General features: G+C 43.2%; 1 protein-coding gene across 4 annotated transcripts in view; it reads left to right on the top strand.

The window, feature by feature from the left end:
* The first annotated feature begins 2,514 nt into the window (after window positions 1-2,514).
* Window positions 2,515-14,362, top strand: part of NISCH (nischarin) — a 29,366-nt gene continuing 17,518 nt past the window's right edge. For 2 of the 4 annotated variants that reach the window (XM_039734156.1, XM_039734157.1), the window contains exons 1-5: window positions 2,515-2,714; window positions 8,086-8,169; window positions 8,872-9,054; window positions 12,342-12,390; window positions 14,018-14,181. In XM_039734156.1, the coding sequence (XP_039590090.1) occupies window positions 2,628-2,714; window positions 8,086-8,169; window positions 8,872-9,054; window positions 12,342-12,390; window positions 14,018-14,181 (567 nt within the window). In that variant the 5' untranslated portion in view covers window positions 2,515-2,627. Of the gene's footprint in view, window positions 2,715-8,085; window positions 8,170-8,871; window positions 9,055-9,285; window positions 9,534-12,341; window positions 12,391-14,017; window positions 14,182-14,362 lie in introns of those variants that run through there. The other 2 variants (XM_039734154.1, XM_039734155.1) reach the window with 2 other exon arrangements.

Genomic DNA, 14,362 nt, shown 5'->3' with positions numbered 1-14,362 from the left:
TTCAGGTTCTCACTTGCAAGCAGCTGTAACCTGCTGCAAAACTGGCAGAGGCATCTGTGACATCAAATGTAAGGAAATAAAAGGCAGAAGCTCAACTAAGGTGTATTTTATTTGAGATTAGGGATGTTTGCAGGGCTCCATTGGCTGTGTCATGGCTCCAAACTGCAGCAAAATGCTCCAGCATTCCCATTCCCTCCTTGGGCACCTGGCCCTGAGAGAGAGCCCGACCCAGCAACAGCAAAATTCTTTCATTTACTGCTTCCTAAAGCCTACTTGGAATATTTTAGCTGAAGGAGCCCCCATTTTCCCCCTTCCCCAGGCACATTGCTCCTCTCTGTGAGCCAGGACAGGGCTGTCACAGCATGAGCCACAGCCATGAGCTGTGCCTGCAGGCAGGAACTGCTTTAGGAGGAGGAGACAGGCACTGATCAAACCCGACAGCCACGCCAGGGCTGCAAATTTTTATTTAATTAAGGAGATGGGACATTCAGAGGAAGCTTAATTAAAGTTGCTCTCCAAACCCACTTATTATCCATGAAGAGGCTGAGCTCAGTGCAGTTCCTGGTGCTGGGACAGCGTTAGAAAATCCCTGTTGGGCTGCCTGTGCTCTCTGTGTTTTGTCCTTGTACACATCATCCTTTGGCTACATCCTGACCAAGGAAAAATATTTTTCAGTGAAAAAAACCCAAAATGGGTTTTCCCATTTCTGTTTGCAGAGGTGTGTTTGCTTATCTGCCACTGCAGTCCTGGTGGCATCTGAGACAGCAGCATTGCCCCTGCAGCTCCACACATCCAGCCAGGGCATTTGCACTTCTGTTGTAATTCCTGACACCACACTGGGCTAATTGCTTCCTCTCTCAGGTAGCACAAGGAAGGGCAGACAGATGTTGCTTTCATTTTGCTGGAAGGTACTTTTTAACAAAATCTCCTTGATTTGACAGTCCAAAACATAATCCTTCTGTGTGTAATGTAGCACAGAGTATATTGCAAAGCCTTGATGGATGCTTGATGCATCCCTCTGCCAAAACATAATCTTTCTAGATAACCTCTCAATTTTAATACACTCAGATACTCCTAAAGAAACTCATTGTATCCTCTCTCCTGCAATTTTCTGTTCCTGGGGTGCACACTGAGCCTGTCAGAAAGGTTGCCACGGTATGACTTCCCCTCAGGGCAACTCAGGTTCAGCTCAGGGGAAAAGCTGAGGAGGGTTTGCTTGCCATCTTTTAGATTCTCCACTTCTGTTACAAATTCCTGGCAAGATCCTTTAGTGTGTGCAGGCTTGAAACACTTCCCCATGCTCAGTGGGACAGTGACAGTAAAGCCCAAGCTGTCAGTGAATCACCCCAAACAACACCCCAAGTTCACTCTGGGCTCGTTCCTGAACTCAGCCCAGCTCCTCAGCTCTGTTTTTGGGGTGGCACCAGGCACAGAACCACTGAGGTGGCACCTCAGCCTGGTGTGACAGTGTCCAAGGCTCCAGCAGCCCTTGGAGGCCACAGATGTGCACCACGGGCTGCCAGCAGCTGGGACAGTGTCACAGCCACAGCGCTGGGAGGGGCTCAGCCCTCGGCAGCTCCGCACTGCAGGGATTGCATCCCCTGGATTGGGCTGGGTTCCATTCGTTGGATTGTACTGGATTGCATTGCACTGCACTGTACTGAACTGGACAGCACTGGATTGCATTGCATTGGATTCTATTCCACTGGATTGCATTGGACTGAATTGGACTGGATTCCATTGGATTGGACTCTATTCCATTGGATTACATTGGATTGGATTCTATCCCATTGCATGGCATTGGACTGGATTCTATTCCATTGGACTGGATTATATTCCATTGGACTGCATTGGATTGTATTCCATTGGATTCCATTGGACTGGATTCTATTCCATCGGATTCTATTCCATTGGACTGCATTGGATTGGATCCTATTCCATTGGATTCCATTGGACTGGATTCTATTCCATTGGATTCTATTCCACTGGACTGCATTGGATTGGATTCTATCCCATTGCATGGCATTGGACTGGATTCCATTGGATTGGATTCTATTCCACTGGACTGCTTTGGATTGGATTCTATTCCATTGGATTCCATTGGATTGGATCCTATTCCACTGGATTCCATTGGAGTGGATCCTATTCCTTTGGATTGGATCCTGTTCCACTGGATTCCATGGGACTGGATCCTATTCCATTGGACTGGATCCTGTTCCACTGGATTCCATGGGACTGGATCCTATTCCATTGGATTGGATCCTATTCCATTGGATCACACCACACCGCACTGCACTGCACGACGCCCCCCAGGCACAGCTAGTACGCATGCGCGACCGGGTAGGCCAGACCCCGCCCCCGCGGGCCATAGCCACGCCCCAACTGCTCAAAGCCCCGCCCCTGTATCTTGCACCTCCCTCCTCGTTCAAGCCCCGCCCCTCTCGCCGGGCCCCGCCCCCATGCCCATAAAGGGGCTCGGGCGGAGCGCGCCGCGCCCTGAGGGGGTCGAGCCAAGATGGCGGCGGCGGCGGTGCGGGCCGGGAGGGCGGCGGGCGCGGGCGGCGGCGGCGGGCGCGGCGGAGCCGTGACGGCCTGAGCGGCCGCGCCCCGGCGCTTCTCCCGGCGACATGGAGGCGGCGGCGGGCGGCGAGGACGGCGAGGAGCCCCCGCGGGAGGCCCGAGTCCTGGGCTCTGAGCTGGTGGAGACGTACACGGTGCGCAGCGGGGAGGCCGGGCGGGACGGGCGGGCGGCGGGGATGGCGCAGCGGGGCCGGGGAGCGGGGCCGGCCGGGCTCGGGGCCGCGCTGCCTCCCGCACCTGCGCCCGGCCGTGCCCGCGCTGAGGACGGAGCGAGGCGTTCGGCACAAGTTTGCGAGGGGCTGCGGGGAAAGGAGCCGCGCCGGAGCGGGGTCCGCCGGGAGAAGCGGCCCCGAGCTCCGCGGAGCCGCGGTCCTCCGGGAGAGGCGGCGGCTCCGCGGGCGAGTGTCGTGTTCTTGCCCGTATATATCTAGGGATGTGCGTGTGTTTATGGAAGATCGCTATCGAGTAAACACAGCTTTCAAAGCTGGACTCAACAAAGCAGAAAATCTTTCCTTCGCGTGGAAGTATCGTAAAAAACCCTCTCTGATCTTATTTCCACAGGCAGTCAGATGATTTAGGATAGACACTTTTATTTTTACCCCACCCAAAAAAAAAAATTGCTGGCAGTGTTTTAATTTTGGGGAAGGAATGAAGCTTTTGATATATAACTTGTTTTTCATCTGGTCGCATTCTACCAAGAGTTAATTGCTCTGTTTTTCAGGAAGAAGCTCATCCTAAAGCAAACCTCAGTATAATTGCAGATAGAAAATGCCTCGAGCACACCACCCTTCAGTTATATAACTAAAAATGTTTTCTCCTCCTGCCTTATTTTAGTGTGATTTGAAAGACCTTTTTTCGGTGGAATGCTCACGAATTACAGGCTTCCTGCTGTGGGAAAGAAAAGGGAACAGGGAGCAATGGTTTAGAAAGACAGTATTTGGAAAGTTGTGTGATGGATACAAGTAATACCTTTTGCTCCTGCCTCTTTAAAGGTATCCAGGGAAAACAGAGCAACAGGAGAGTGGTTTCTGAGTTGTTAATAGGACAGAGCTTTACAGGTGTGGCACATGAAGAGCCCAAGTCCTTCCCAGGTGATGACTACTGGAACACGGTTGTGGGAATGACTTTCAGGTGCTGAGTTGCCATATTTACAGGCAAAAATGCGTGGAGCATTTGGTGAAGGAGTTGACTGCAAGCTTGAAATGAATTTTTGAGAGGAGCCCGAGCTCATTCTCTTAGGTGCATGATGTGTACTCTCAGAACTGGGACCACTGCAGTTGAGGTGTTGCTGGGGTGTGTTAGGATGTGGTTCAGCCCTCAGTGAGGCGAGAGGCACAGTGAGACCTGTGGCTGGGGGCTGGAAACTTCCATGCCAGCTGTGAACCAAGACTCAGTAGTGCTGCTGTTGAGAATTTCCATCAATATTATGCAGTACTAGTGAATGAGAAAATCAGGTGCATTCAGCTGACAAAATGCCAGTGTCATCTGCCCCCTTATCCCCCTGGAAGTTGTGGTGCAGGTTGTGAAAGCAGCTCCTTTGCTGTTCAGCCTGCAAACAAGTGCTGTGGTAGGGCCACCCTTGGGTAACACCCTTAATGCTCTGCATTGGGCTGGAGTTCAGGTGTGTAACTCTGCAGGTGCTGTTCATCTCAGCAGCTGATGGTTGAGGATAGCATTTTAAGCTGCTGCAGCTAAGCCCAAGGGAGTTTATTTTTTCAAGACCAGATTTCTTTCTTTGGTGGTTATGGAATTACCATTCTACTTTAATGCCATTTTTCTTGGGAGCTTTAAAAATACAGTGTATGAAAGACAGGATTTACCAGCATTTGGTCCTACTTTGATTCTCTTGCTGTATTTTTGAAGGCAAGTTGGCACTAAGCTTGTTTGTGTGTAAACCTCCCGAAGCTGTTAGCAGGACTCAGCTTTTATGAGACAGGTCCAGGCCATTAGAAATATGGGAATAGATCTTTAAATGAAAGCAGAAATTTTACAAAATTTGTCACAGGCTGAAAAGTTTTTAAAAAAAAAATAGCATGTGTTTAGTGTTCATAATGAGTTGAGTAGTGCTTTAAGGACATGACAAAGACCTGCACCAGGACAGAGACTGTTAAATGGTGTAAAAGTCAGTCAAATTTGGTAAAGGTAGGAAAGGAACTACAGCTGTAGCAACCTGCATCTTCATCCATTACCATGTGGTCAGGTGGCAGTGATCCTATTTACATCTTTGTTTTTCTTGTGGCATGTGAGCTTCCTGTTGCACTCTGTATTTCAGAGCTGAGTCTCAGCAGAAGGGGACTGTCATGATATCTGTTTGACAGTTGTGGAATCAGATCCTGTAGAATATATCAGGGAGCCCCACAGTTCTGTATAATGCTGAAGGTACTTTCAAAAACTTGATTCTTACAGCATGAAAGGCAAGGTATGGGTAAATCCAGCAGGAAAAAATGGTGCACTGGTTGATGTGTTTTCTGTGAGTTAGTAAGGTGTGAGCATTTCTACAGGGTTCTCCTGGGTCTGCTGGTCCAGCTGATGCTGACTGAAGACTGGTTTTAAGTAGAAGGCCTCAGTGCTTCATTTGTTTCCTGCTATGCATTTGTTTGGCCTAACATTGCCTTCCTGCTTTTCCTGGTTTTTGCAGCTGCTTTTAACATAAATACTAACTTTGATATTTAAGGAAATACTGTTGCTTCCTTGAATGGGTGTAAACACTGCATGATGAGGCAGGAGGAGGAGATGTGGCTGCATCACTGCTCTGGAATTTGGGACCTGCTGGCTGTAGTCACACCTGTGTCCCAGGCTTCCTGTGGAGAGCTCTGTCATTTAAGTGTTGGGTTGTTGTTTGAGTTTTTTACAGTGCTAAGGCATGTGCAGTGGGATGAGACACAATGTAGAAATGCCAGTTCTCCATGTAAAGCAAGGTAGGCAGGTTTTTGTGTATAGGAAGTGAACAAAAAGCACTCTGGAATCACTGTTGTTCATTTAATATCTGCTTTAAAAATGTTTAGTAGGTCTTTCAGCCCTCAGTATTTAAGAAGATGAAGGGATACTGTTTGGTGATGTTTAACTGCAAAGAACTTGTAGAGGCTTGCTAGAAAACAAAAAATATATATAGCATTGCAAATATGTCAAACACTTTACAAAGTAGAATGTAACCAAAAGAACTGATTTATAGAAAGAGGGACAAAACTTTTTATACAGAAAGAAACCAGTGGAGAAGGAAATCCTGTGAACATAAAGGGCTTTATGTTTAACTCAATAGAAGTGCAGTTTGTGGCACTTCTAAGGATGGGTGGGGATTTCACATGGTATATTTATTTATGTCTGCAAGAAAGTGCAGAGTGAGGATGTCATCATCTGTCTGTGTATTCCTTTAGCACTTGGTGTGACAGGCAGCCCTTGGAGAACCTTAACTTCAGCTGTCAGCCTTGTCATATTAGTGCACTCAAAATTTGTTGGTGATGAAGCTCCTAAAGCAGTGAAATATCTAAGGGGATTTTTTGCTTTAAAATGATTTATTTCTATATTAAGACAAGTCTTAATACGCACATCAGCATATTGCATTTATATATTTATTCTTCAAGATAATGGCAGCTTGTGGATTGATGTGAAATCAGGTGCATCATGTGAAACTGATGCTGTTTGGGGGGTGAATGTGTACTGCCTGCTCTCGATGGGAAATGCTACAGCTTTTTAAAGACTTGAGGAATTGTATCAGTGCATGCAAAGACTCACTTTAACAGGTACTTTCCCAACCAAACTGTCCGTTTCACTAAGTGCTGTGTTTCTAGATGTGGTCAGTGCTTGCCATTTCAGCAAAAGGATATTAAACCCTTATTGCAAATTTACTCTGTGTTTTATACAGGGAGGAGGGGTTTGCTTCCTCACCTGGTGAGTTGTCAGTTGGGGCATGTGAAGTTACTGAGTTTCCAGTGTCTAATCTTTGGTTTCATGCCTTGTGTACTCAATGTGCATTGCATTTAGATGTGCTGCTTGCTCTGCCATAGTTTAGCACAGTCAGCTTTTCAAAAGAAGTGATATTTTTATTATGGCTTATAAATGTAGTACTTCTTCACTTCTAAGTTTTGTTTGTTGGAGTTTCTCCTTGCTTTCCTCAGGGTTATGAGGTGCTTTTGAATGCTGGTGTTATTTCTGTTCTGGTTTGTCACCAGCACAGTGATTAATCCTGATCTGCTGTTTCCCAACACAACATGACAGGAAAACAGGCACAGGCCTTAATTGAGTCCATAATTCTGTGTGGGCATTCTTCTGTGTTTTCAGAGCTCATCCCAGCACTGATGTGTCACTCACCACGTGCACCAGTGAGACATCTTGGTTTGGTTCTCTGTGGGGCTTGGGGTTTGTTCAGTGAGCCAGTGTCAGATGCTTACAAAAATAAAACTGGCATGAACTACAGTTCATCTTCTAAAATGCAGGTGGTATTCTATTTAATGTTTGACATTGTGCTGCTCTGTACTTGCAGTAAGTGAAAACTGGTCCTTTATGTAACACATTGAAACTGTTTCTGATTTTTGTTTTCTCATGTGGGTTTAGCAACTAGATGTGTATCATCCTCACAGCAGCTATGAGTCAGCTCTGGGTGATCTGTGGTAGTAAGCAAGTTCTTTACTGTATTAAATGCTTTCAAGATTTGATTACAAGTTGGTGTTTTCCCCAAAGAGTATAGTTGGACTGGATGATATAGTTTATTTAATTTGTTGTATTCAGGTAGCTGTGGAACTGGTTTTGCAGAGCCTTGTTTGTTTTCTGCTTGTGTTTTAGTTTGTACCTTTAAAATGTCTTTGGGATGGCTTGTTTCTGGCATATCTAAAGGCAGGCTGAGTTTCCTGCAAAACCAGTGCTGTTAGAGCCAGAAAGTCACCTAGAATGGAAATCTGTTTGGTACATGCATGGCTAAAAATACTTATTTTTGTATTAGGCAATGCTGGGTTGCATTAGATAATTGTAGTGATTCTTTGGGCTCAGTAACTCTTCAGGAAGATGTCTTGTGTGCTTTACCCCAAAAGGAATAAAATAGCTTCCACCCAACCAAAGGTTTTGTTCTGTTTTCTCAAGGGTTAAGCTCCAGATTTCTGCTTAACTGAAGTGACCGGAGGATGCTTGCCAAGTTCCTCTGCCCATTGTGGAACTTGGTAGATGGAAGAAGGGGATGCTGCTGTCTCAGGCTTGTGGGAGCTATGAGGACCAAGTTCAGTTAGCAGAAACTTTTGGAAAAAGAAGTAGCTTAGAGCCCTTGGTCATTAACCTTTGGGTTAAAGCCATTGCTTCACACTGAGGCATCTGCTTGTTCTTGCTGTGGAGCGCCCTCATGAGTGAGATCAGGCATCCCCCATCAGCAAAGCCCCCTCAGACCTGGGGTTAGCATTTCATTAGCTCTGATTCTTGCAGAATATATACCACCTTACAGTGCTCCATCAATCAGCAGGTCTCACAGTCAGCTTCTCTTAAGTGTTTTGCAGTGTCCTTACTTGAATTTCATACTTTCAGGTGTACATTATTCAGGTCAGTGTTGGCAATCATCAGTGGACAGTCAAACATCGTTACAGTGATTTCCATGACCTGCATGAAAAGGTAAGAATGTTAAAACTGTGACCTTGGTATCTTACAAAACTGTGCAGTTCTGTTTTACATAATTTCTTTCTTCAATAAAGAGAGAATGTCTGCCAGATGCCATCTGAACTGCAGACTAAGTTCTTTTTGTGAGAACATTGTTACTTGCCCCTGTTACACTCCCCTCTTGAACTGGGGGAGGTTGACCGGGACAGCTTCAGCCTTGAGTGGAAGCTGTGTCAGAGAGGAGAGTTCAGGCTGGAGTCACTGAACTTTTTGCTAAGAAGGATGTTTATGATCAGCTGATTTGGTGACCAAAGTCTCATCACAGCGGATAATAAAAATGTCCTTAAAATAGCATGGGATATTTACCAACCAGTGCTGATAAAAAACAAAAATGAGGAAAAGTCTACTTTATTCAAGAGTTTTCTGCTTTCTCAGAAATGCACTGGTTATTTTGTTTTATCACATTTGTTGCATCCTGCCCTGGTGTAGTGAGAGTGATTCTTGGAGCAGACACTGTTATTGCACTCTGATCATTCCATGACAAAATGTTCTGTCTGAAAATGCCTAATACTTTGAAGGCAGTAGCTAAATTTACTGAAGTAATTTTATTTTTGGATCTTCCCAGCATCAGGCAACATGTGCTTAATGTGTTCCATTGGATCTTTTGTACAAGTTCAGATGGCATGTCAGGTATTAGCTGTGGTCTTTGTCTTTCAGCTTGTTTCAGAGAAGAAAATAGATAAAAATCTGTTACCTCCAAAGAAGATCATTGGAAAAAATTCCAAAAGCCTTGTGGAGAAAAGACAAAAGGAACTGGAGATCTACTTGCAAACTCTGCTGCTCAAGTTCCCTGTTACTGCGCCAAAAGTTTTGTCACACTTCCTACACTTTCATTTATATGTAAGTTATGTTTTTAGTGTCTGAATAGAGGCCTGAGTCTCTTTCCCTAATTCTCTGACTTGGAGAGAATTCTGTGGAATCTTCATGAGTTTGCTGAAATAGTTCTTTATCAACATTTTGCACAATATAACAAAGCATATTTTTAAGATTTTTGACACCACTTTTTATTGCAGTAGACACTGTGCTGGGAAGTAGTGTGGGCAGGGACTCTAAGAAGAAAACACAAATGCTGGCAGGAGAGTTGGAAGCTGTGAATAAATGTGAGGCTGAATTGGTTAGGCTGAAGTCAAAAGTGCTGGCTCCCAAATGAACATTGCATAATGGATCCACACCCCCCTACTTAGTGGCTAATGGTTGGAGCTGTGGTTCACACTGGAACAGTTTGCAGTAGCCCAAATGAAGAGAAATGATGCTTCTCTGTGGAAGCACAATGATGGAGTGGCCTTTGGAGAAATAGCTCCAGCAGACAGAATGTTACGGTAAGGATACTTGAAGCAAGAAGCAATTACTTGATTTCATGTTCAGATTGCAATTTGTTCATCTCTTGTGTATAGTTAGGCTTTTTTTGCAATATGGCATCATGTTATAAGGGGGAGAAGGAATTTCATCACAAGGAAAAAGCACTGGAGAACTGAGTGGAAGGAAGGGGCAGTAGCTGCTTTGGGGTGGGCTGTTTTGAGAAGGCCCTTCAGGGTTTCATAGAAAAGCTTCAGAAATTAGTCACAAGTGATCCATTAGGTGTTAATTAAGTTTTAGCAACAAAGGAAAGCCTGGTTTAGTTGTGTTACATGAACATAATTATCCTGGTGAGACCTCAGAGTTTCTTAGATAAAAATAGTAGAAGGTTTATTCCACAGTGTTGCTATTGCCTTGCAGACTTGAGAGAGAAACACAGATTTGTAACTATCAAGCCCTCTGAAATGGATTTGAGGTTTTAAATTTATTCAAAATGTCTGACAATGTAGGGAGAATTCTGTTCAAATAGACCAAAATTCCAGTGATCACCAGCAAATTACATAATTTTTCTGTGCTGTGCTCTATCTTGTAAATGACGTCTGTTTCATTAAAGTTTCAGTGTTGTAACTTCCACATGGTTTTTATGCAAGCAGAGGTTCTTCCTTTCCTCTTATTTCTCAGGACTATTTTTTTCCCACTTTTAATCTTTTTTTGCTCTTCCAAAGAGCAGTATTCTCTTTCTAGCAGTATTTGGATCTGAATGCTTCCCTGTTTCTAAACTGCTCTTGGATATTAAGAGCAAAGATGTTGCTCAATCTGCATTTTTTTGCTTTAGGGGGATTTGACTTAGTTGTAAATGCTAATGTTTTTTGCTTGGAACTTTAGAATAGTTTTAAATATTTACCAAAAATATGTTAATTATTCAGGAGAAAAGTTAAATATTTACCTCAGTAATTCTACTGGAAAAAATTACTTTTCCACTAGAACTTTGATCTTTTAAAATATCTTCATTACCAGACAACCCATGTACATACTGGAGCCATTATAATCCCTGATATTGCCTCATTAATTTATGTAGGAAGGCTGCAATTTTTTGTCTATTCTTTTTTGCAGTATTTCCAGTAAGGATTGTTTAATTTCATTTCCCAGGTAATAGAACTAAATGGAGTTGAAATACCAGCCATTGATACATTAAAGTCACTTTGAAGCCTTTAGTTGTTCTTGGATACAGCCTAGCAAAGAGAAACAGTTGCATGTGACAGCAATGTAGAACTTTATTGTTACTTTGACATTGAAAAGGATTTCTGCAGTGATGTGGGGATGCTTATTTTGTTGCGTGGTCTTTGTCATCTTAGAAGATTGGGTTTGCTAACTTACATATAGAAGGTTTTGCAGGAAAAGCATTGAGTACCCACAAACTGCTGTTCAGAGACACCTGCAAACAATGGACTTCTGTGGGTGTGATGCATTTAAGTAGTTACAGCTAAGACAGAAGTCTCTTGTAGATCTGACAGAGGAATAGAGTTCCTTTTTTTTGCCTGCTAGTCACTGAACAGTCTAAGTCATAATCTTGTTCCAATTATAAATGTAGAAAAAAAATTTTGGCTCTGTGTCCCAGATGACAAAAGAGATACAGAGTAGAGTTTTCAATTAAGTCTGTGCTTGCCAGATGAGTGTAACTGGCTTATTCAAACGCGAATCAGAATTGTTTAATTTTGTTTGGAATACAGCTTTGAGCTTGTTGTTCTCAAAACTATGGCGTGGAGACTTTGGTCCTCCTCAGTGAATGGGGTTTCAGTTGCACTAAGAATGTGATGTTCTAAAATCCTTGCCTCATCAAATGAACTGAGCTGTCTGCTGCAGATGTCCTGTGGACGTATTCCCTTGTTATGAATCATGAGGTATTTGTCAGCACAGCAAACTCATGAAATATTCATGTGGCAATGATCCATAATATCTGTTTATACTTTGCAGCTACCTTAAAATGAGATGTTTGTCTAGGGGAAGCTTCACCCTTACACACAGTTTTACAAACGTTTTGTGGGCCTTTGAAAGGGAGCTGTTGGATGTGCTCAGAACTATTTCTGGACTTGCACAGAGCATTTGCTTTTTGTGGAGAGAGGTGTGCCCAGGTGGGAAATACTTGTACTGATCTTTCTGCACCTGAAGATTCAGAAAGCACAAATCCCTGCACTGAGAGTTTCCAGCCTTTCATGCTGGAGCCATCAGTGCCAGGAATTGAGTTGAGCACCTGGGTGAGTGCAGGAGGGGGAAGAGGGTGATGAGGAGGGGTTTGCATTACTTTGCAGCAAATATAGTAGAGTTGAAGTCCAGAAGACTACTTACTTTTTATATCTCTTTTTTTCTGCAGTCCTGTTAATCTAAAGCATTCTCTGTGGTACTGATATTCTGAGGAAATGTTGAGTGTTTGAGGCATTAGAATAATGCTGAAATTTGAAGACCACTACATTTGTAATATTTTCTTCAAGAACTGTCTTCCAAGTTGGGCTAATGATGGCTAGTAATAACTTGTTCTAGTTGCTGCTGCCCTTTTATTAATGCATGCAGAATGGGATTAATTAAATGTAGTTCACTGTTTTTCATCTTGGAAGTGAAAATCATATGAAATAAAACAATGTCAAGTAATTTTTATGAAGCATTTTCAAGTTACAAACAAATCTATAAAACAGTCGCCCCTGATTTCAGTTAAAAAAATAACAAAACAGTCCTCTGCCACAGCAAAAAAAGGATACTTCATTAAAGGTCCAAATTAAAAAATTTGAACCATAAGTATGCAAATAACACTTATTGCAATGGTTTGTTTTTTTCAGGAGATCAATGGGATCACTGCTGCATTGGCTGAAGAGCTCTTTCACAAAGGTAAGGAGCTTGCAGTCTTTATCCAGGAATGTTTTCCTCTCTGTTCATGCATTCACATATCTTTCATATTTTACCTCCAGACAATGGGAGATCTGGCCTTCCATATTCAACTGATACTTTTTCTCTCCCTGCTTTCCTTTTGTCTTTTCATTGCTGCTTGCACTTCAATTCAAACTGCATTTTGTGAGGAGCTGCAACAGTCTTGCAGCCAAAAAGATACTGTTGGAAAAAGATACTGGTGAATGTATGTTTTGCAAAGGGCCTCTTAGTCTGTGTCCTTAAGAGATAGGATGTGGCAGTGGTGATCAGGAGCTTTTGCTAAGCTCTCTGTCTCAGTGTGTTTTAGTGTCTCAGTGTTCCTGTAAGGAAGCTTGGTCTGTGTCAGTGAGTCCTGACAGTCTGTGTATTAAATGCAAGAGATCACTTTACATATCTAAATATTGTTCTTCCAGAATTCAGGAAACAAGAGACCTTCTGGTCAGCTCATTTAAGGGTGTGCTTTTTTGAGGCTGGCAGATGAAAATTAAATGCTCTTACTGTAACTACAACAGCTCTGGCTGTTCTGTTAACAGCAGGAGGCATGTGAAAGGATTAATCCCTGCTATTTTTGTTTTGAAGGACATGCAAGATGCTACTTTATAATTCCAGTTGGCTGAGGAATGGTAGGCATGATAGGTGAAGCAGGTTTCAGAATGCCTTCCAGATTTTCTGGCAGAAAGTTACCTTTAGGTGAAGCCACCTCAGAGAGTCCATACAGCAAATTCTGGAGTATCTTAGGGAAGCTTGGGAAGAAATGTTTGCTGGCTTTCTAATGCCTGCAGTCTCACTGATACGAGAATTGATGTGTCACTGACTGCTCTGTATTAGTGGAATCTTCAGTAATGTATGTACAGCTGGACTCTTGGACTTGCTCCCACTGAAGCTGAAGGGAATTTTACTCCTCAGAGCATTTCTGAGAACTCTGCTTATCACAAAAGCTGATGCTTTCTTGTCCATGAAGTCGAACTGGTGTCCCTAAAAGGAAGAAAGATATTAATTCCATGTGTGTGTTCCAGCTGCTGTAGCCTACAGCGAGCTAATGGTTGTCTTCAGAGAGGCTTTATATGCTGCTTCCTGCTGTTCCTACTGTTAAATTGGATTGTAAAATTATAATTAGATAAGGCATTTTCTGTTCTGGGTATTTGCTTTGGTACTAGCATGCAGAAAATCCCCATACTTTCAAAAAAACCCACGTTTGCTACAATTCTGTATTTAGGCAGCATGGCAAAAGATCTGAGGTCTGTATTTTAGAAAGCAGGTGCTGTGTTTTCTTAATAGAAAAAAACCAAACTGCTATAAACTTAGATCAGAAAGAGTTTCATAGCACTTACATTATGTAAAGGAACTTTGACTCCAGCCTTGTTAAGACCAAGGGAAATTTACCATTAATTGCATTAGGAACTTTGGACCTGTATCATGAGTGCCCACTTGAATACCTGAATTACTTTGGTGTTAAAAATATTTTGCTACCTCAATTTTCATCTTAGGTATAAATGACAAACATGTATCACTACATTTCCCATGTACCATTTAGTCCTGTGTAAGCCTTGCAGCACTGTGTTTGATCCTAAGCTACTCTTTTTTTCAGGAGAGCAGCTCTTAATGGCTGGAGAAGTGTTCACCATCAGGCCCTTGCAGTTGTATGCTGTCACCCAGCAGCTGCTGCAGGGCAAACCTACCTGTGCTAATGGAGATGCCAAAACAGACCTAGGGCATATTCTGGATTTCACTTGTAGACTCAAGTATCTAAAGGTGAGATCAATTAAATAGGTGTTTATGCTGCCAACTTTCAATCCATGCTGTCCTCTAGCCAAAGTGTTTGCTGTGTGATGTGGTCTTTTCATCAGTGTGGATGCAGCCACAGAATCTTGCTGGGTGCCAGTAGGGATGGGTAAAGAAATAAATATTGACCTCTGCAACCTTGCTTTCTTTG

The sequence above is a fragment of the Passer montanus genome, unplaced genomic scaffold, assembly GCF_014805655.1.
Source record: "Passer montanus isolate IOZ18808 unplaced genomic scaffold, ASM1480565v1 scaffold9, whole genome shotgun sequence".
Classification (NCBI taxonomy): Eukaryota; Metazoa; Chordata; class Aves; order Passeriformes; family Passeridae; genus Passer; species Passer montanus.
The sequence above is the reverse complement of the archived record's forward strand: the minus strand, read 5'-3'. Positions and strand labels throughout refer to the sequence as shown.